We start from the raw sequence: 20,126 nt of genomic DNA on the forward strand, positions 1-20,126 counted from the left end.
GCTTCAAGGACGATGACGAGTCCGATATTAATGAGGAAGATGAGGTCCTTGGTTTTGATTTTTTGCCTACTTATAAAACGATGAGGTACCCTTTCTCCATATAGAGGTCATGCATTTTTGCTACCTCTAGCTTTGACCACTTGGCACACCTCACAGGCTTGCACTAATCTCCATCACCAAATATTGAGCAATTGAAAAAAAAAAAAATAAAAGTTGTGTCTACCTTGTTTGTGTATTAATGTAGTGGAAATTATTGCTAGTGGTTATGAGTAAGTGCTTGGGTGGCCTTGTGTGAGTTTTGAGGGTTGTCTCTAATTTCTCTTCTATGTTTTCTAGATTTTTGAAAGTGTGTGTGTTGGGAATTAAGGATGAGCTATTTGGGTGTTGGTATAAGTCCTAGGAATGTCCCAAGATAAATGTGAAGGTAGCTGATAAGAGAGTGAAGGTGGCAGAGTTGGTGTTAAGGTGTGTGATATGTGGCCTTAAATTTTTTTTACAAATTTTTCTTTTTTTCTTTTAATTCTGAAATTAAAAAAAAAAAGTAAAAAAAAAAGGGAAAAAAAAAAGAAAAGGAAAACAACATTGTTTTAGTGACATTAACGGCAGTCCATAACTGGGGTTTAACGGGTTTAACGGAATCCTGCATTGACAAAAATTGAAAGTTAAAGGACTGAATTGACAAAACTGAAAGTTAGAAAACTGAAATGAAAAAGAGTGAAAGTTAGAGGGTCAGTTTTGCATTTTTTTCCTTTATTTTTTAAAAGTATGGGGCTAGTAAAGTGGGGCCAATATTAATTAAGTGTGTGCAAGATTGCATTTGCATATGTGACGCATACCTTTGCGTACAAGGTCAGGGGATTTGTTTGTGTTCTTCTTCTTTTTGCTGGCTTCAATAGCTCATGGTATCTTACTTTTTAATGATTATAATTTATACAATATATAAGTCATCACTAGGTTAAGATATCGTAGGATTAAAACACATTTATTCTATCAAAAATTACATTAGTAGAAGGAATAAAAAAAGAAAATCAATTATGGGAGTAACAGAGAATCGGGTGTGTGTGTATATATATATTATAATCGATTGTTATGAATTAAAATATGTATATTTTAAATTCTATTTATATAAATTATGGTAATATCGAAACCGTACACTAATATTAATTCATACTAAAATATGGTATTGACAACTTTGTACAAGACACTTTAATGCAATATTGTATTTTCAACCTTTCTTGATGTTAATGTTGGGAATATGTATATAATACAATAAAGGAATAACATTAAATAGTTGGATAAAAAAGGGTTTAGAGGCGCTAACACTTCGTTATCCATAGACAATTTTTACCCCACACAAAATATACTACAAGCTTATTGCAAATATGTTCCCAGAATACAACTAAGCCAAGTATTCTTCAAGTAGTAATCTTGAGAGAGTTCTTGTGAATTTCAATAAAATTTTTGAAAAGTAGTTACAAAATGAACACGAATCAGTATTTATAGTCAAGTGGGTCAAAAGGCACATTTAGAGTTACTTTAATTGATTTTAACGTTTAGAAAGCATTATAACAGTTTGTCGAACTTAAATTAAAAAGGAGTTAAACCCCTTAAAAAAACCAATTGACCTCTTGCTCATCATCTTATACAAATGGTATCCTCTCCATTCTCCATATATTATATTACAACTTACCTTTTTCCCCAAAAAAAAAAAAAAAAAAAAAAAAATACAACTTTCCTTGTATATACCTATATAAAGAACAATTAACATAAACTGGTTAGTATCTTGGTCTGATGATAAAAATCTATCATCCATACGAGCGAACACCATAAGTTAAAATTATCTTAAAAAAAAACACAAGACAGCCAATCGAAATAAGTAATTCCCTAAGGCCCATATATACATCCAAAATGGTTATAGGTTTAATTTCTTACTAATGTATCTGTCATTAAGGCTTGTAGAAGTTGGCTTTTAGGCCTTTGTCAGCTAAGGTCCAAGCCGCTGCAATAACTATTAGAATAGTCAAGACAATGCCAAAGCAACCTAAACCCATGTTTATAAACCAAACCAAACCATTTGGTCGAGGATTCTTCATTGCAATCCACATGAAACATGGATAAGCAAAAGTTAAAGGCAATGTAGCACCTCCAACTAAAGGTGCTAGGCTTCCCAAAAATGGGAAAGTCACAGAAAGAAAGAAAGCCAACCCTCCATAGAAAATGCGAAGGCATGTGCGAACCCATCTTGGGCATGGCTGATTTTTCTTGCTTGTGTATCTAACTTCCAAGTTGTCAAAAACAACCATGGCGTAAACTTGGAATGTACATAAACAGTTCACCAATACAAGTAGGTAAATTGAGGTCATAATTAACTTCGAGGTGTTTGGCCCGTGGATTTGTGAAAATGCAATCAACAGTCCTTGTCCTCCAGTATACGGTACCTGTCATTCATAAATAAATAAATAAAAATGAAAAAAATAAGTCTTACAAGTATCCAAATTAACACATTTTTTGCACTATCAATTTAAATTTTTAGTCCCTTAAGATCTTACAAGTATCCAAATCAACCCCTATGTTAAGATTTCGTATCTTTGAGGTACAAATTGTGATCACGTGCCTTGTGTATGACCACATTTATTATTAAAAAATATATTTTTTTTTAAAATAAAAGTGATACAAAATTATTTATCTCCAATTTCACTAAATTCATGCCTTTTAGTCGGAACAAAATCATTTATGTCCAATTTCCAAACTATCAATTCGAAAGTTCACAACTCCCCAAACCAAATAAAAATTTCAAATCCTATCAAAAAAAAAAAAAAATCGAAAACCTTTAACCTCAATTTGACATCAAAGTAGACCATAGTGGAAGGAGCGTTCCTTGGGTCTAGTTGGGCCCAAGCCCAACGTCCAGTGCCACCCCAGGGAACAAGGAGAGGGAAATAGTGCAAATGGGAGAGGTAGGCAAAGAGAGAGAGAGGGTTAAGAAATGAATTGCGATGCCTCAATTGTTTAAAATTCAAATTGAATGTACACTAATGTTTACAATTGACCCAAATCTCAGTGGTGTTTTCATATTTTGATTTTTTTTTTTTTTTTTTTTTTGGTTTAAATGGATTGTTCGAGAAACAGTACGTCTATACCTAAAAAGAAGTGGGATTAAAAAAAAAAAAATTTAAAAATTATATTCTAAAAGGATATTTTTAAACCACTGTCTCAAACATGAACTTATTTGACTAGTGAAAAAATCACGATGATATAAAATAAATCTCTTTCCTAGGAAAGTATATATCAAATCTCAATAAGTTCAAAAAAAGAAGATTTGCTTACCTTGTTTCCATAAGCCCAAAATCCAGCTATTGCAAGGGGATATTGGCACATAGCGATTACTATGTATGATATTGTCACCCCTATGCACATTGACTTATAGGATGTTTGTTTTGGACTTGAAGGCAACGTTCCCTGCAAAATTAAAGACATTTTAACTTAAAATTACATTCAAATCAAGATGACAAATATATCTATTATTTTAAAGCATAGTTTGGTTTGTTTTTATAATAGTGCATCACTATTATATATGGCAGACTCCTCCCTCCTTTCACTTGAATGGTAGATCTCTAGTGAGAGGGTATGTGTGTCTATATATATATATATATATATATATATATATATTTCTCATATGGTATAAGTTCAAAGATTATGTATGTATTGAATGTATGAGATAATTGTTAATACTTAGGGCCAATCTTATGTGAGAGGGGAGATTGTAGAGGAGTTAACCCAATGAACCTAATAATGAAGATAAACAGATTGTCACATTGTTTAAAATTTATCTTCCCTAACCAAAGAATCCTCCTCTCGCAAGGGAGTGGTAGTGAGTCCATCATTGGGGAAGGGCTAGTGATCTTTTATTAGTTTCTCTGTGAAATACAAAATCTCTTAGACATCTTTTCCAAGCTTTAAGATTGAAGTGTTGCGTGAGTACTCAAGAAAAAAAAAATGTTGCGTGAGTACACATCCTTATATAAAGTTTCATATTTTAGGATTTTGACATGTCCAAGTTCTATTGAATCTAAAAGGGTCATGAGTTTAGGCTGGGCTGAGTTTTCTTACATAGTTGGATACTCTCATGTTGGATCCTAAAGTTGGGTGAAGGCACAAACCTTGACTTAATTAGCTCACAACTGTTGAAGCATATCTTACCCCAAAAGCAAAGAGTTATGGTATAGCACACTTTTCACTAAAAATTATAATTTGTTTGGCATCATATTCACATGGACTTGTGCATAAAAAATTATTTTCACACACTAATTACAAATTACCAATTTGACAGGTTATGAAATTCTATGCAAATAATGTATTCATAAACCATTGTTTACCCTAAAACCAAAAAAAAAAAAAAAAGTGTAATTCTAAACTTTTTGAAAAAGAAAAGGATTTGTTTTTAGATAAATATTGAGAGAGGAAGAGGTGGAGTTCAAATCACTAACATGAACAACATTAAACTATCATTGGAACCTGAAAAGAGAAAAGTAGAAAGGATGTTAGAGATTCTAACCTGTATCTCGAGGATAACATTATGTCCTTTGAATGCAAGGGCTATGATCCCAAGTGCATTCAACACATCACTAAATTTTTCCATGTTAGATTTCAATTTGTCAGACTGACCGTAGGATATGCCTATTGGCCTATCTTTGGTAATTGAGAGAGCCCAAATCAAAGTAGAATATAGAATGACTGTGATGGCCCCAATTAAAGACACCCAAGCTACAGAGTTCAAGTTTGGTAGTTGGGCTATAAGTATTGCTAAGCATGTGAACACCAAGAACCACTCTGTATTTGTTAATGATTTAGCATGACACATGGCATCACGATCACATAGGGTTTTGAATATGAGGTCCAACGTCCTACCTCCAGTAATAATTAGAATGATACACATACCCCCTGAATTGTATAATACAGGGAATAGGGCAAGCAACTTCCCTAGTTTTGGACCTGCATATAGTAATAAATTATGACTTAAGATAGTATAGAATTAAGGAACAGAAAACATGTCATTGATCTTAACTAATTTATTACGTATCCACAGCCGATTCAAAAATTTGGGACTAAGGCGTTGGTGTTGTATATAATAACACATTATCACCCTCCTATGCATTATGGGTAAGACCTTTGTTATTTGGCCTAATTTTATTGAATGTTAATTGGGGAACATAGTTTGTATTAGTCCCACTTCTTGTTAAATTTAGTAAGTTGTAAGAACTTTGCAACACATTATTAGAACAAATACAATTGAATGTTGACTAGGGAAATGAGAATACAATTTAGATTTGTCTCCCGTGTTGTTAAAGTAGTAAATTGTGAAATATCAAATATAGATTTTACTTTATATATATATATATATATATATATATATATATATATGTATGTATAAAAATAATATTATTTAAAAAGAAACTACTTTTATTATGTACTAAGCATTATATATAATCAAGATAATTATTAAAAAAAATTGTATTTTTTGTTGAGATAAAAATAATAACAACCCACTAGTTAAAGGATCATGAAAAAAATTAGCCTTGTACGTTATAATAATAATAAAATATTCAGTTATGAATTATAATGTATAATACTTTTCAAAAGGAAAAATATACTTTTCAACAATTTATTGGCTTTTACACAAAATATATTGTGGTTGGGTGTATTTTTCTTGATATTTGCACGCTAATGAACTCTAATTGATCAATTGGCACCTACTGCCCTTATAAGTATTTAGTGGAGGGTGAAAACATGAAGTTATTAGATCAGGACTTATTAAGTGCATGTGTAATTTATTATAAAAATAAAAAAATAAAAAAATAAAAAAGCGATTACAATTTGACTTTAAAAAATGAAAAGTTTAGAAAATAAAATATAATCTAATAAAATATTAAATACATTTTATCTTGTGCTTTTAAAATATTTATAAACAAAAAGTAAAATAATAATAATAACAACAACAACAGGGGTTTTGTACTAACCAAAAGAAACTATTGCAAGGTGCATGTATCTGCTGTAGCGAATTTCAGGAACTGATTCATGGAGTCGAACGAGAATAAATATGGTATGAAGTTGCCATGCAAATGCTAGTGACAAACATATTATACCCCATGCCCTGCAACCAATGAAATTACAATAAGATTAAGAGCACAATTTTTTTTTTTTTTTTTTCACAATTGTTGAAGTGACAAATTGTTTTTGGTAGGTAGGTAGGTAAAATGATAATGTTAGTGATAGACCCAATTGAGAATGAGTAAATCTTGCCAACACAATTATTGTGAAAAAAGTTTTAAAATTTCCTCAAACTTATGAACTTAAATCATATGATAGGACTTTTCTAGTTTTCTTCAAGCTGTTTATGCAATAGCATGGATCACAGATAATCAAATAGAAGTTACATTTTCAATGAATGAATTTGGTTCAAAAAAATGCAAATGAGATCGATAAACTTTAAAGTTATATGTTTCTCTGTATGAATTCCTAATGTTCAAAAGTTAAATGGTTGTTGGATGTCAACTTGAGTATCCAGGATTTAACATTTTTGGACAAGGTGTTACTTATAATTCAATGAGAGAAGAGAAAAACAGAGGAGAGAATATATCATGATACTGAAATAATTATTAGTATCTAAAAATAATGTTCTTTCTTTATTATTCTCATATAAGGACAACCAGATTCTTAATGTTGTACTTTAAATTCTTTAATTAAATTTAATCACATAATTATTATTAAATTTGAATTTAATTAAGAAAAGTAAATTTTACTCTTTAGATAATATTACTAAACCATAAAACTCTTATTTTTACAAAATAATTTGAAAAAGATTATTATATACTTTCTTTCTCCCAATTTTTTGGAAAAGTTAATTTTCAAGCTCTTCGAAAAATATTAGATTTTATTAATATTAATAAAACTCACATGGGGAATGGGAAAGACTTATTATATATATTCTCACGTGGAAGGTAGTGACATTACTATATTGTTATTGAACAAGTTTCCAAGATTCTGTTCTCATATGGTCATATATATAATTTCGAAGTCATTGTTGAAAAATGTGAACATTATATTATTGTTGAAAAATGTGAACAATATATATTTATAAATATATATATATATATATATATATATATATTTCTTTCCCCTAATATTACTATAAATGAACATAAAAATTATATAAACGCGTCCACTTTAATTAATAAGGCTCACAGATCAGGACTCCGGAGTCAACAGGGAAATATCATGGAACGCGCAGTTCCTTGTTCTTTAATTAAAGGCAGACCTTTATGATTCTTTTTTTAATTACGCTATGCATGCACAGAGGAAGAAAAATGAGTATAACGTGAGAGTGTCTCAGATCTTGAGAAAAGTGAGCAAAGAGCAATGTATATTTTTTTTTGGTCATAAATGGGGGAAAAAACTATAAAATCTTGTACTATGAATGTATGGTTGTAATATTTTATGATAATTTTAGCTTAATAACTAGTAAAACATGTTACGTAACACGCTACGCTATATTTTCTTTAAATGATAAAATAGACAGTTTTATATATTGACACAATTATAAATAATTATTATTATTAATTAATATAATTATCAAATTTCAAAGTTGGACAAATACTAAAAGAATTCTAAGGAAAAAGAAAAGTAAATAGTAAAATAAAGGGAAAAAAAAATCATACTTTGATAAACTTTAATGTGTATTGCATGGTTATTGATTAGTTACACATATAAGCTTCTTCCCAAATATATTGTCATATTTTGAGCATAAGCTTGCCTTTACATCAAGTCTAAAAGGTTGAGGTTGATTGAATGTTTAATAAATAAATAATAAAGAAGTATTTTTTTTTCCCCAAGTTATATGGTCATATTTTAAGCATAAGCTAGCCTTTATATTAAGTCTAAAAGGTTAAGCTTGACTGATTGTTTAATAAAATAAATAATAAATAAGTTTTTTTTCCCAAGTAGTTGAGCCAACCTAGCTATTTATCAGATCAGTTATTATTTTATTATTATTATTTTTTTGTGCATAACAGATCAATTTTCAGCCTTCGGGTACTCAAACATTCCATTTCTTTGTGTACTGAGACTATAAATTGTCTCCTAAAAGGGATCATTTGGATTTTAAATTGAAAAAAAAAAAATGACAATTATATTTTATAACTTGAATAGATTAAATTCAGTAACTAAAAGTAGATACAAATGAACATCATATATCAATGAAATGTAATTGTTTTTCACGTTTGAATAGACAAATTGACCAAACCATATATGGGTAAAATGCAATTAACAAATCTCTATCACACACATGGAAAGAAAATGACCATAAACTTTCCAAGTCTACACGTCTGTAGGAGCTTAATTTTAGTTAGTCATGAAACTCTCATTTCATAACCCATCCTTTCTCTTTGGATTTATGAACAATTAATGACTTTATTCGTTAAGCAAAATTGACCTTAATCAAGACAACTTAAATCATTGCAAAAGATAGCTTACCATCCGAGTGTGACAAATGCAACAGGAAGCAAAAGAGCTGGCAATCCAATTCCTGAACAGAGTAAATGAAACGCTGCAAAAAAGGTGTTGCCATTCCTGGACTCCGTGATGGGAAGCCAAGCTTCCTGTGGATTGTGCTGATAACCTTGCAAACTTGCAGATGTAGTAACATCTTTTGAGGGTTCACTATCTATAATGATTATCATTTGCATTAGCTCTCCCAGGGTTTTGGTATTGGGAGGTGAAGCTGGGAGAGGCATAACTTTTCTATAATTTGGTTCTGCCATGGCTACCCTCCTCTGCTCTAGTTCAAAAGCTATGTTGAAAATATTAGGTGTGGGTTTTGCAAATATAAAGCTGATGGTTGGTGGTATATATATAATGACTACGGGTCTTGGTACAGAGTACAGTGGTACCGTTGGGAAGATGAAAAAGTGAAAAGATAAAAAATTGTGAGAGAATGGAAAAGAGAGAGGATAAAAAAGATTTAGGGCTCGTTACCATTGTTTAAACAACAGTTTTTAATGTTTAAACAATATTACACATATTTTCACATACTTTTTCACTTACACGTATTTTCAAAAAACACAAATAACGTTACTAGAGCAACATTACCAAATGGGCCCTTAGTTTTCCCTCATTTGTGTTTGGTAGGAGAAGTGGAAAAATGGAAGAATAAAAAACTTTTTTATTTGGTTGAGATGAAAAATGAGAGGATAGAAAATAAAGTTAGTATAAATTTACCATTATGTCCTTACTAAATATATAAACAAAAAGTAACATATTTATTATTAAAAAACATTTGTATGGACACTTCAATTTTTTTTTTTTTAATTTATAAAATAAGCAAATGCCAAAAGAATAAATAAATAGATAAAAACAAACAAAATGAACCAATGTGAACGTATGGTGCAAAGTGCAAACAAGAAGAAATTTTATCCACCAAAAAAAAAAGGGAAAGACAAAAAGTTTGGCTAATGGGTGGAGAATGGTAATTTTGTCTAACACACATCTTCCCCTTTTTCTCTCCCATTTTCTCCCCATTTTGTGAAAATTGAATTTTGATGGGTGCGAAGAGAAAATAGTTGGGCCTCACCACTTTTCTCTCTCCATCCTCCTCCCAACCAAACACCATTTCCACCCATTTTCTCTCCTATTTTCCACTCTTCTTTTTTTTTTTTTTTTTTTTTTTGTATTCTCCCTAAAATCCACCCAACCAAAGTTAAAAAAATTTACTCTCATATTTTCAACCCACGAGATTGTTTTTTAATCTTTTCACCTTATTTTATTTTTTTAAATCTTTTACTTTTCATAATTTTTCTTTTTTTTAAGTAGATTTGCAAGGGGTCTAAATCTAGAAAATATTGTTCTTGTTTTATGAGAAAAAGTTGTTACATACGCATTTACACATACATGCGAAAAGACATTTGAAATCCAAATTGAAAATTTTGACTTCAGGTCACCATTGTAGTTATTTTATTACGCGTGTGTAAATTTGTGTGTAACAAAGCGTTGTTTTATATATAATAATGCTTAGTGCCATCTAGAAAGCCCTCACAACCGAGTATTGCATGAAGGGTCTGTGACTAGGATTACACCCCCATTATGACATGATGCTAGTGATGTAACTAGCGGCGTCACTGCACCTTTGTAATCTTTTTCCGCGTATAAAGGAAGATTATTCCTCACTTCTGACAAACAACATACAAGATTCAAACCAAGTATAATTAAAATTGCCAAACATCATAAGGTGATTTATATTGTTGCTACTTTTTTTGAAAAATAAAAAAAGGAAAATTATTCATTCACATTTAGGTTCTGTTTGTATATCACTTATTACTGAAAACTGAAAATTAAAAACACTGTACCAAAATAATTTTTAAATATGAATAGTACCATGTGGGACTCAGTTTTAACGTTTTTTTTTTTTTTTTCCTGAATATTGTACTTGCGGGTCCCGTGAACAATGCATGGGACCCACATATAAAACAACAGACACAAACTTAGCCCCTTTTCAGTGCAAAGGAAATTATTCATTCACACATTTAGTAAAGTCAAGGTATTCATACAATAGCTAACAGCCCTGCAATTTCTGATTTTTCAATAAATATGTCCAGGGTTCAAATCTTTCGCCTCTAATTATTAAATTATTAAGAAAAAATGGTTACAACATTCAAATCTTTCGTGTCTAACTATCAAATTATTAAGAAAAAATGATTACATCGTACAATAATTTCAACTTTTGACATCAAAAAATTGGGGTCCTCTGCCAAGATCTCCGGGCATATTAACAGTGCCACATGGTTCCTTGACCTTGAAGCACATGTGTATTAGCTCTGGGGCTATACTTTGTTCAGAGTCCAACATCTAATTAAAAATACAAAAGAATGGTGATAGAGGATCCTTTTACTGGTCCCCAAGATGATTTGATAAAACCCTTTGGCTCTTTGTTTTTTAATACATGCAGAGTAAGAAACTTTGGTGAGACCTTCCATTTATAAGTTTAATCCATATGGTGTGGAAACCAATTCTTTTCATTATGTTTCCTACAAATATAGCCATTCCCACTCAATCATAAGTCTTTGCTCAAGTTTCAAAGTCATGTATCCTTTTTTTGCTTTTCTTTTTTGTTTCATGTGATGCATTATTTTGAAAGTTATCAGGAGCCTATGAGTCTTTATTAGTGGATATTCAATTACTCTTTATAAGGGTTTTGTATTTGGGTTAGTGTGATGAGGTATAATTTATTTTTTGAAGTATGTGGCCAGTATTAATTAAGTGTGTGAAAGATTGCATCTGTGATACCTTTGCCTACAATATGGTTTTAGCTTATGATATCTTGCTCTATAATGATTACAATTTATACAATATATAGGTCATCACTAGGCTAAGATATCCTAGGATTAAACACATTCATTTCTATCAAAATATTTGTATTAAGTACAGTATCATATGTTAATATACTAAAAGTTGGATTTTATATGTCTTATTTTAGCCGCATGACTTAATTTTAGCAATGTATGATATATTAAATACCTTAAAATCACAAAAATAATTTTTTTTACAAGAAAGAGAAACTCTGTTACCAAAGTTCTAAGGGTTTAGAAAACTGTTGGAATTGTGATAGAAAAATAAATGTTGGATCTAAAACTTTAAGTTGTAAGAAATTTTTATCATTATTTTAACCATCTATCATAATTTTTAATTTTGATAAAAATCTGGTCTTACATAGTATGCTTTGACCATGTAACTAAAAAAGAACATATGTATCACATGAATACTGTGCTGTAAACTTGGAGTTCACGCATTGTTTTTTGACATAATTGATGATATATGACTCTTGAATACGAACATAAACACACTGGAGGGACAGGCACGCAATTTGGACTAAGCACTTATTATATAAATATATATATATATATATATATATTATAATTCAATAATTACAATGGGGCTGGGTAGGAAGAATTTGAATCATGAACGTTGTGGGGCCAAGGAATTTGACAACCCCGGCCCACTTTGTACTGGACCCAAGGCTCATGCCGAGAAGGGAGAAATAGCCGAGGATGGACAAAGAAAGCCCAAATGGCCTAGAAACGTTTCCGATGACGATCCTGCTCTCGGCATCCTAGATCCCAAGAGGAGAGAACAGCACACCGGCAAAGGCAGCCTCCCAAAGCGCCCCCAAGAGAAGGATAAGTATAGTAGGATACCCATAGGCATATGGTGCAGGAGCAATCCAAGGAGAAATTGTCACCTCCGCATTGAATGCGCCCAACTAACATTCTGGCCGCATTAATGAGGAAATGACCCTTGAACAATGCGGCCTTGGTTGCCGCAATTCACAGAGGGTTTGGGAAGGTGGCTGATGGGACGAGCACTCAAGTAGTGACCTGCATGATCAACAGGTGGAGGGCCAAGATCGACTGGAAAGAAGTATATAATGTGAGAGACCTTCCAAGAATGGCGGGTGCGGAAAAATAGCAGGAAGAGAGAAAACGGAGGAAGCTGTGGCAGTCTACATGATCTTGAAAACCCCTGTAACCTAGTACTGAAAGAAGAAGAAGAAGAAGAATACTGAGTTCCTTGGACGAAGCGCCCGAGGACAAAATTCCATACTTCAACCCATTTCCTTGTTACTCAGCCCACACCTAACTGTGTCTAGTGATTGTGGTTCGAACTAAGACCTAGTTCTTAAACCCATTCTCTAAAAATTCATTGTATTGGGTTAGTTGGGCTTGAGACCTTTCATCTAATAGAAGGAGCGCTCGAATCCAGTCCCTACAATTGGCGTCGTCTGTGGGAAGAACTTGTGTGTTAGTAAGGATAATGATCAGGCATGGTAGGATCAGGCTCTCATCAAGCAGGCTCCCATCAGCCCGAACCAGCCAAATCCCAATAACAGGGTAACTTTCCTAACCCCGAATGTGATCGAAATGAAGAGAATGGAAGGTTTCGAGAGGGTAGCGTAAACACCACTTAGACCAGCAAGAGCCACTCTTGCACGAGTAGTCACGTGCTTCAGAGACAAAATAACAACCGGGCTTCGTAACTAGAAGAAGTTAGGAGACATATGTCTCAGAAACAAAACGATAAGCGGTCCATGCAGCGAGAAATAGACGATCTGAAGAGAAAGCTGCACCATGCACAGCAAAGGCAATCTCGATCTAGGCTTAACATGCCCTCCAACGATGAAAGTGACGATCACTATAGACGAAGATCGAGGACTCCTCCGAGTGAGACCTTCCCCTATGAAGAGGAGCACTACCGGAGACATAGGCACAGAAGCCCATCTCCTAGGGGCTTGGGAAAAGATGCCATGAGCAGGGCATTGGATCAACTCTCCAAGTCGCCTTTTACGCATCACATAGAAGGGACCATACTTCCTCGATGGTTCCAGCAGCCGACCTTCGCCATTTACAACGGTAAAACAGACCTTGTGGAGCATGTGAGCTAGTTCAACCAAAGGATGGCTGTCCATTCTAGGAACGAGATGCTGATGTGCAAGGTTTTCCCGTCCAGCTTGGGACCAGTGGCGATAAGGTGGTTTAATGGTCTAAAGACGAACTCCATAGATTCGTATAGGCAGCTGACCTAAGCTTTTGGCTCCCGCTTTGTTACGAACTGCGAAGCCCCTCGGCCTTTGAGCGCTTTGTTGTCGCTATCCATGCATGACAGAGAAACCTTAAAGGCCTACTCGGATAGATATTGGGAGACATACAATGAAATGGAAGACAATTTCGATGATGTTGCCATTATCACTTTCAAAAATAGTCTCCCAGCCGATCACGGTCTGAGGAAGTCTCTGACCGGCAAACCCGCCACCAATATGCGCCAACTGATGGATTGGATCGACAAGTATAAGCGAGTGGAGGAAGACCAGTTGCAGGGAAGAGGAAAAGAGAAGGTTATCACTCAAGAGAGGAGGGATTTCAGGTCGGATCAGTATAACAACAACCACCCGAGAAGGGACTTCGTAAGGCAACCCGAAACAACCAATGCACAGACTGTCAATGCCATATTCCGAGAACCAATACATCGGGTGTTGGAGAAAATCAAGAATGAACCATACTTTAGGTGCCCGAATAAGATGGCGGGAGAACCCTCGAGACGCGATCAGAACTTTTATTGCCAATACCACCAAGACCATGGGCATACCACGAAGAACTGCAAGAACCTCTGGAACCACCTGGACCAGCTAGTCCGAGAAGGAAAGCTGAACCACCTTCTGCATCATTCCAGTGGTCATCAAGGCCATTAAGAAGCCAGGAGGGATGTTGCCCTAAGGCCACCCGCAGGAACGATCAACGTAATCGTGGCCGTACCAAGGAGAACAAGCACGCGCCCTGCACGAGTGTTATCGGTGGCTCAACTGCCTGCCGAGGAGTCCCAGCCAGGGCCGAAGAGAGCCAGGATGAACTTTCGTCCCGTCTTGAGTTTTTCAGAGGAGGACAAGGTCGGGACAATCTAGCCCCACGATAATGCGCTGCTGATCACCCTCAGAATCGAGGACTATGATGTGAAAAGAGTGATGGTGGATGGCGGCAGTGCAGCCGAGGTTATGTACCCCAACCTCTACAAGGGGCTGGGGTTAAAACTAGAAGATTTGATGCCCTACAACTCTCCTTTAATGAGCTTCGACGGGAAGCTTGTCATTTCGATGGGCATGATTAGGCTACCCATTCAGACTAGCATAGAGATAGTGGAGGTGAACTTCATTGTGGTGGACACCTACTCCCCCTATACAGCCATCGTCGGTAGGCCCTGGCTCCATACCTTAGGGGCTGTTGCTTCCTCGTTGCACCAGAAGGTGAAATTCTTGTCAGGGGACCAAGTTCTTGAAATCCATGGTTGCCAACCTATGGCGAGGCAATGCGTGGCAGTAGCCGTCTCGCATCGGCTCGATGCGGAGTCCTCGGCCTTCGCTGAGAAGAATTTATAGCAATCAAAGGCCTCGGTTTCGCCCCCCTGACACAACTGCCGATGAGGTAAAATGTGAAGATTTAAAAGAGGAGGCTATTGGTGGCGACCTGGAGAAATTCTTTCGGGTAGGGGCTCAGCTGCCTCTTCAAGAGAAGGAGGAGCTGATTGAGTTTCTTAAAAGAAATATTGATGTATTTGCATGAGATGCCTGCAATGCCCTCGGGATCGACCCAGCCTTCATCTCTTATCACCTCAATGTCAACCCGGCCATCACTCCCAAGAAGCAACCGCCCCGTCACCCGTCAAAAGAGCATGCCGATGCGATTAGGGATGAAGTGGCGAAGTTTAAGCATGCTGGGGCTATCAAAGAAGTCTTTTACCCCGAATGGTTGGCCAACACTATGGTGGTCAAGAAGAAAAGTGGGAAATGGCGAGTTTGTATGGACTTCACAGACCTGAATGAAGCGTGCCCTAAAGACCCATTCCCTATGCCTCGGATAGATCAGCTAGTGGATGCGACAGTAGGCCATCCTCGAATGAGCTTCCTAGATGCCTTTCAAGGCTATCATCAAATACCACAAGCACTGGAGGATCAGGAGAAAATAGCCTTTGTGACACCAACTGGGAATTACCACTATAAGGTAATGTCGTTTGGTCTGAAGAATGCAGGATCCACTTATCAAAGGATGATGACAAGAATGTTCGAACCACAGTTGGGCAAGAGTAACGAAATCTATGTCGATGACATGGTGATGAAGATTAAAGTGGTGTCCGAGCATTTAGGGGACCTCGGCAGCACCTTTGGTGTCTTGAGGAAGCATAAGCTGCGCCTGAATGCTTCCAAGTGCTCATTTGGCGTGGGGTCAGGCAAGTTTTTGGGCTACATGGTACTCATAATGCTAATACGAGATGACAATGGCATCCAAAAGCTAGTCTATTACGTGAGTAAGTCACTGCATGAAGCTGAGGTCAAATACCTACCCCTGGAGAAGGCTATTCTGGCTGTGGTCCACGCTACGCTAAAGCTTCCCCATTATTTCCAAGCCCACACGGTGGTTGTTCTAACCCAACTACCCTTGAAGTTTGTACTTCGAACCGCTTATTACACCAGAAGGATTGCCATATGGAGCACAATTCTGGGAGCTTTTAACATCAAATACATGCCTCGGACCTCTATAAAGGGCCAGGTCCTAGCTGACTTAGTAGCCGAATTTGCTGAACCACCAGTAGAAATAGTGTCAAAGGAGCAGAACATGGATGGAAAATCGATTGGAGTAATCTCTGCACCAGGGCCCCCATGTTGGAAGGTGTACGTCCATGGCACAACAAATTAAAGGGGATCCGGAGTGGGGTTAGTCCTAATATCTCCCGAGAAAACCATCATAGAGAAGTCCCTGAGATTTGGGTTCTCAGCCACGAACAACGAAGCCGAGTATAAGGCCTTGCTACAAGGAATTGCCATGGTACAGAAAATGGGAGGAAAAGCAGTGGAGATGTTCTCGGACTCGAGACTAGTAGTGGGCCAGGTAAAGGGAGAATTAAAGGCCAGAGACGCAAGGATGCAAGAGTACTTAAGCCGGGTCAAACGCTTGAAGCCGGGCTTCGATTTTTTCAGCTTGTCGCATGTCCCCCGAAGTGGAAACACTCATGCAGATTCACTGGCCACACTTGCCACCTCCTCGGCAGGGGACCTACCTCGAATTATTCTTGTCAAGCATCTGGACAGAGTGAATGAGGTAGCCAAAGGCATAGTCCATGTTCATGAGGTTAGAGTGGGCCCTAGCTGGATGGACCCTATGGTGAGGTTCCTCAAAGATGACATCTAGCCCGAGGAAAAGTCGGAGGCAGAGAAAATACGAAGAAAAGCTCCTTGGTTCTAGTTGTCTGAGGACCATAAATTGTACAAACGCTCATATTCCGGGCCATATTTACTGTGTGTACACCCTGAAGTATCAGAACTATTGCTTGAAGAGCTGCACAAAGGGATCTGCGAAAGTCATACAGGAGGAAGATCTCTGTCGCACCGAGCCATTACCCAAGGATACTGGTGACCGAGGATGCAGAAGAAAGCCCTGGAATACGTTAAAAAGTGTGACCAACGCCAAAGGTTCGCCCCGAATATTCATCAGCTAGGTGGGATCCTCAACCCTCTGTCCAGTCTATGGCCGTTCGCCCAGTAGGGCCTGGATATAGTGGGACCTTTCCCAAAGGCAGCAGGAAATAAGAGATATCTACTGGTCGGCACAGATTACTTCACTAAATGGGTCGAAGCTGAGCCCCTGGCCAACATCAGGGATGTGGATACTAAGAAATTCATCTGGAGAAACATTGTTACACGATTCGGGGTCCCTCGCACCCTCATTTCAGACAATGGACTCCAGTTTGACAGCAAGGCCTTCAGAAGATACTGCTGTGAGCTAAGGATCACTAACAGGTACTCAACTCCAACCTATCCTTGGGGAAACGGGCAAGCCGAGGCTATCAACAAGGTCATAGTTAACGGGTTTAAGAAGAGGCTAGATGACGCCAAGGGAAGATGGGTGGAAGAGCTACCGCACGTCTTATGGACTTACCGGACTACACCACGGCAGTCAACAGGGGAGACACCTTTTGCCATGACCTATAGGGCCGAGATTGTTATCCCTCTAGAGGCAAACTTCCCAACACTGAGGACGAGCTCCTTCACCCCGAATAGTAACAACGAACTACTGGGGAAGAACCTAGATCTGATCGACGAATGAAGAGAAAGGGCAATGGTCCAGTTAGCCTATTACCACCAAAAGCTCAAACAGGGATATGATGCCAACGTGAAGCTTAGACCGCTAGCACCGGGGGACTTAGTGCTGAGGAAAGTTGTGGGTGCTGCCAAAAACCCATCCTGGGGAAAGCTTGGACCCAACTGGGAAGGGCCATACTGAATTACTTTAGTTGCGGGAATAGGAGCATACTACCTAGAAGACTTAGATGAGAAAGTTGTACCTCGTCCATGGAATGTAAATAACCTGAGAAGGTATTATTATTAATAAAAGCATTTATCTAGTTCAAATTTTAAGTCCATCTTGATTACACGTCTCGCATTCTGGCAACCATCTAAGTACTAGACAGAACTAAGGTCTTGCATGGTCCTCAGACTCAAACCTATGGGGAAACTAGCTACTCCAAGAAAATCTAAGTACTAAACAGAACCAAGGTCTTGCATGGTTCTCAAACTCAAACCTATGGGGAAACTAGCTACTCAAGGAAAATCTAAGTACTAGACAGAACCAAGGTCTTGCATGGTCCTCAAACTCAAACCTATGGGGAAACTAGCTACTCAAGGAAAATCTAAGTACTAGACAGAACCAAGGTCTTGCATGGTCCTCAGACTCAAACCTATGGGGAAACTAGCTACTCCAAGAAAATCTAAGTACTAGACAGAACCAAGGTCTTGCATGGTCCTCGGACTCAAATCTATGGGGAAACTAGCTACTCCAAGAAAATCTAAGTACTAGGCAGAACCAAGATCTTGCATGGTCCTCGGACTCAAACCTATAGGGAAACTAGTTACTTCAAGGAAGATCTAAGTACTAGACAGAACCAAGGTCTTGTATGGTCCTCGGACTCAAACCTATGGGAAAACTAGTTACTTCAAGGAAGATCTAAGTACTAGACAGAACCAAGGTCTTGCATGGTCCTCGGACTCAAACCTATGGGGAAACTAGTTACTTCAAGGAAGATCTAAGTACTAAACAGAACCAAGGTCTTGCATGGTCCTCGGACTCAAACCTATGGGGAAACTAGTTACTTTAAGGAAGATCTAAGTACTGGATAGAACCAAGGTCTTATATGATCCTCAGACTCAAACCTAAGTACACGCTCGGTACCTCGGATCATACACTCAACCCCCTAAAAACATGGGTAAACGCAAACCAAGCGTCCCCATGACGCCGGCGAGTTAGAATTTAGGGGTTTAATTTCAAATATATTATGTACGCAACCATTCATACCCGTTAAGGTAACCAATTCACAAGGAACGAGATTCGCAGTAATAGCAATAGCGATGGTGACAATAAATGCATAATTCAAAAGAAAAAGGAAGAAATGAATTTCATACATGTAGTCGAAAAACTTAATTACAAACAATTTCAAGGTCCTTAAAACAAAAGAGAACTAACTAAAAGCTAAACTAGAACCGATACAAAAGTTGGCTAGGACCCCTACTTCTTCAACTTTATTTTGGCCCCTTCCTTGGGAAGCTGAGCAGGATTGGCCTCAGGACCCTAGGAGACATCCCCTTCCTTGGGAAGCTGGGCAGGATTGGCCTTAGGACCCTTAGAGGCATCAGCAGGAGGAATGGTCTGAAGGGACTGAACCAAAAGAGCCGGCTCCACGGCATGAGAGACCTGAGCACTGACTATGGACTCGGTGGCCTCCTAGGACACTTCAAGATTCGAGCCTCCATGTGTTTCTGTCACCCCAGGAAGCTCGCCCCCCTTGGCTAGCTCGTCAGGAGTGGATACAACCAGAGCAGCCTCAGGCCAAGCAGTCTCAGCCCCTTCTGAAGCACTCACAGCCACGGAGCTGGCAGAGGCGGTCTCACGGATGGTTGGAGGATAGTATACCTTCTCCACCTTTCACAGATCGGATGAAGCCTCAACCCCAGCTTGTTTGAGGGCTTCATTCCAGACCTGGGAGCAGTATAGCCTGCATACTCCAGGGATTTGAGCCTTAAGGATGGCCTGGGTATTAGCCACCCCCGTGTCATAAGCCTCCTCCTCGACTTTCTCCTTAGAGGTCTCAGCCTCCGTCTTAGCCCTTAGAGCTTCGTCCCTAGCCCACTCCGCAACGTTTTTGGCTTCCTCCGCCTCAACCAGTTTCTTCTTTAGATCAACGATTTGCTCCTTAGCAATCTTTAGCTGATCTTCAATCTCAAGTAAGCGTTTTGTCTAGTTTTCGGCCTGCTTTTGGGCACTAGCCAGGCCTAATTCGGCGCTGTCCCTGGCCCTTGTCATCTCCTTCAGATCCTCCCTGACCTTAGAGAGGTTAGTCTTGAAGTTCTTGAGGGTCAGCGCAGCATCCACGCGATTGTTACGTTCAAGCTCCAAGGACTTGCTCTGCTCCTTGGCCTCATCCTTTAGCTTGTAAGTGGCCTAGATTACCTGCCAATTGGGACGAACACACAATAAATGGGAAAT

At 37.6% G+C, this 20,126-nt stretch overlaps 1 protein-coding gene across 1 annotated transcript; it reads right to left on the bottom strand.

Moving 5' to 3' along the window:
* Positions 1-1,612: 1,612 nt before the first annotated feature.
* On the bottom strand, positions 1,613-8,864 carry LOC126707200 (lysine histidine transporter-like 8). Its single transcript, XM_050406796.1, has 5 exons — positions 8,530-8,864; positions 6,018-6,151; positions 4,556-4,992; positions 3,328-3,459; positions 1,613-2,438 (listed from the first exon to the last, which is right to left on the bottom strand). Exons 1-5 carry the CDS (start codon positions 8,814-8,816, stop codon positions 1,947-1,949), a joined length of 1,482 nt encoding a protein of 493 aa, XP_050262753.1. The 5' UTR covers positions 8,817-8,864; the 3' UTR covers positions 1,613-1,946.
* Between the last annotated feature and the right edge of the window lie 11,262 nt (positions 8,865-20,126).

The sequence above is a fragment of the Quercus robur genome, chromosome 11, assembly GCF_932294415.1.
Source record: "Quercus robur chromosome 11, dhQueRobu3.1, whole genome shotgun sequence".
Lineage (NCBI taxonomy): Eukaryota > Viridiplantae > Streptophyta > Magnoliopsida > Fagales > Fagaceae > Quercus > Quercus robur.

What these genes read in the sequence shown, in the direction of transcription:
- LOC126707200 (XM_050406796.1), bottom strand. Translation starts at nt 8,816, where the DNA reads ATGGCAGAACCAAATTATAGAAAAGTTATGCCTCTCCCAGCTTCACCT. An exon ending in GCATTTGTCACACTCGGATG is followed by an intron (nt 6,152 to 8,529) that starts GTAAGCTATCTT and finishes CATTGGTTGCAG; the next exon opens with GGCATGGGGTATAATATGTT. An exon ending in TTTGGGCTTATGGAAACAAG is followed by an intron (nt 2,439 to 3,327) that starts GTAAGCAAATCT and finishes TATGAATGACAG; the next exon opens with GTACCGTATACTGGAGGACA.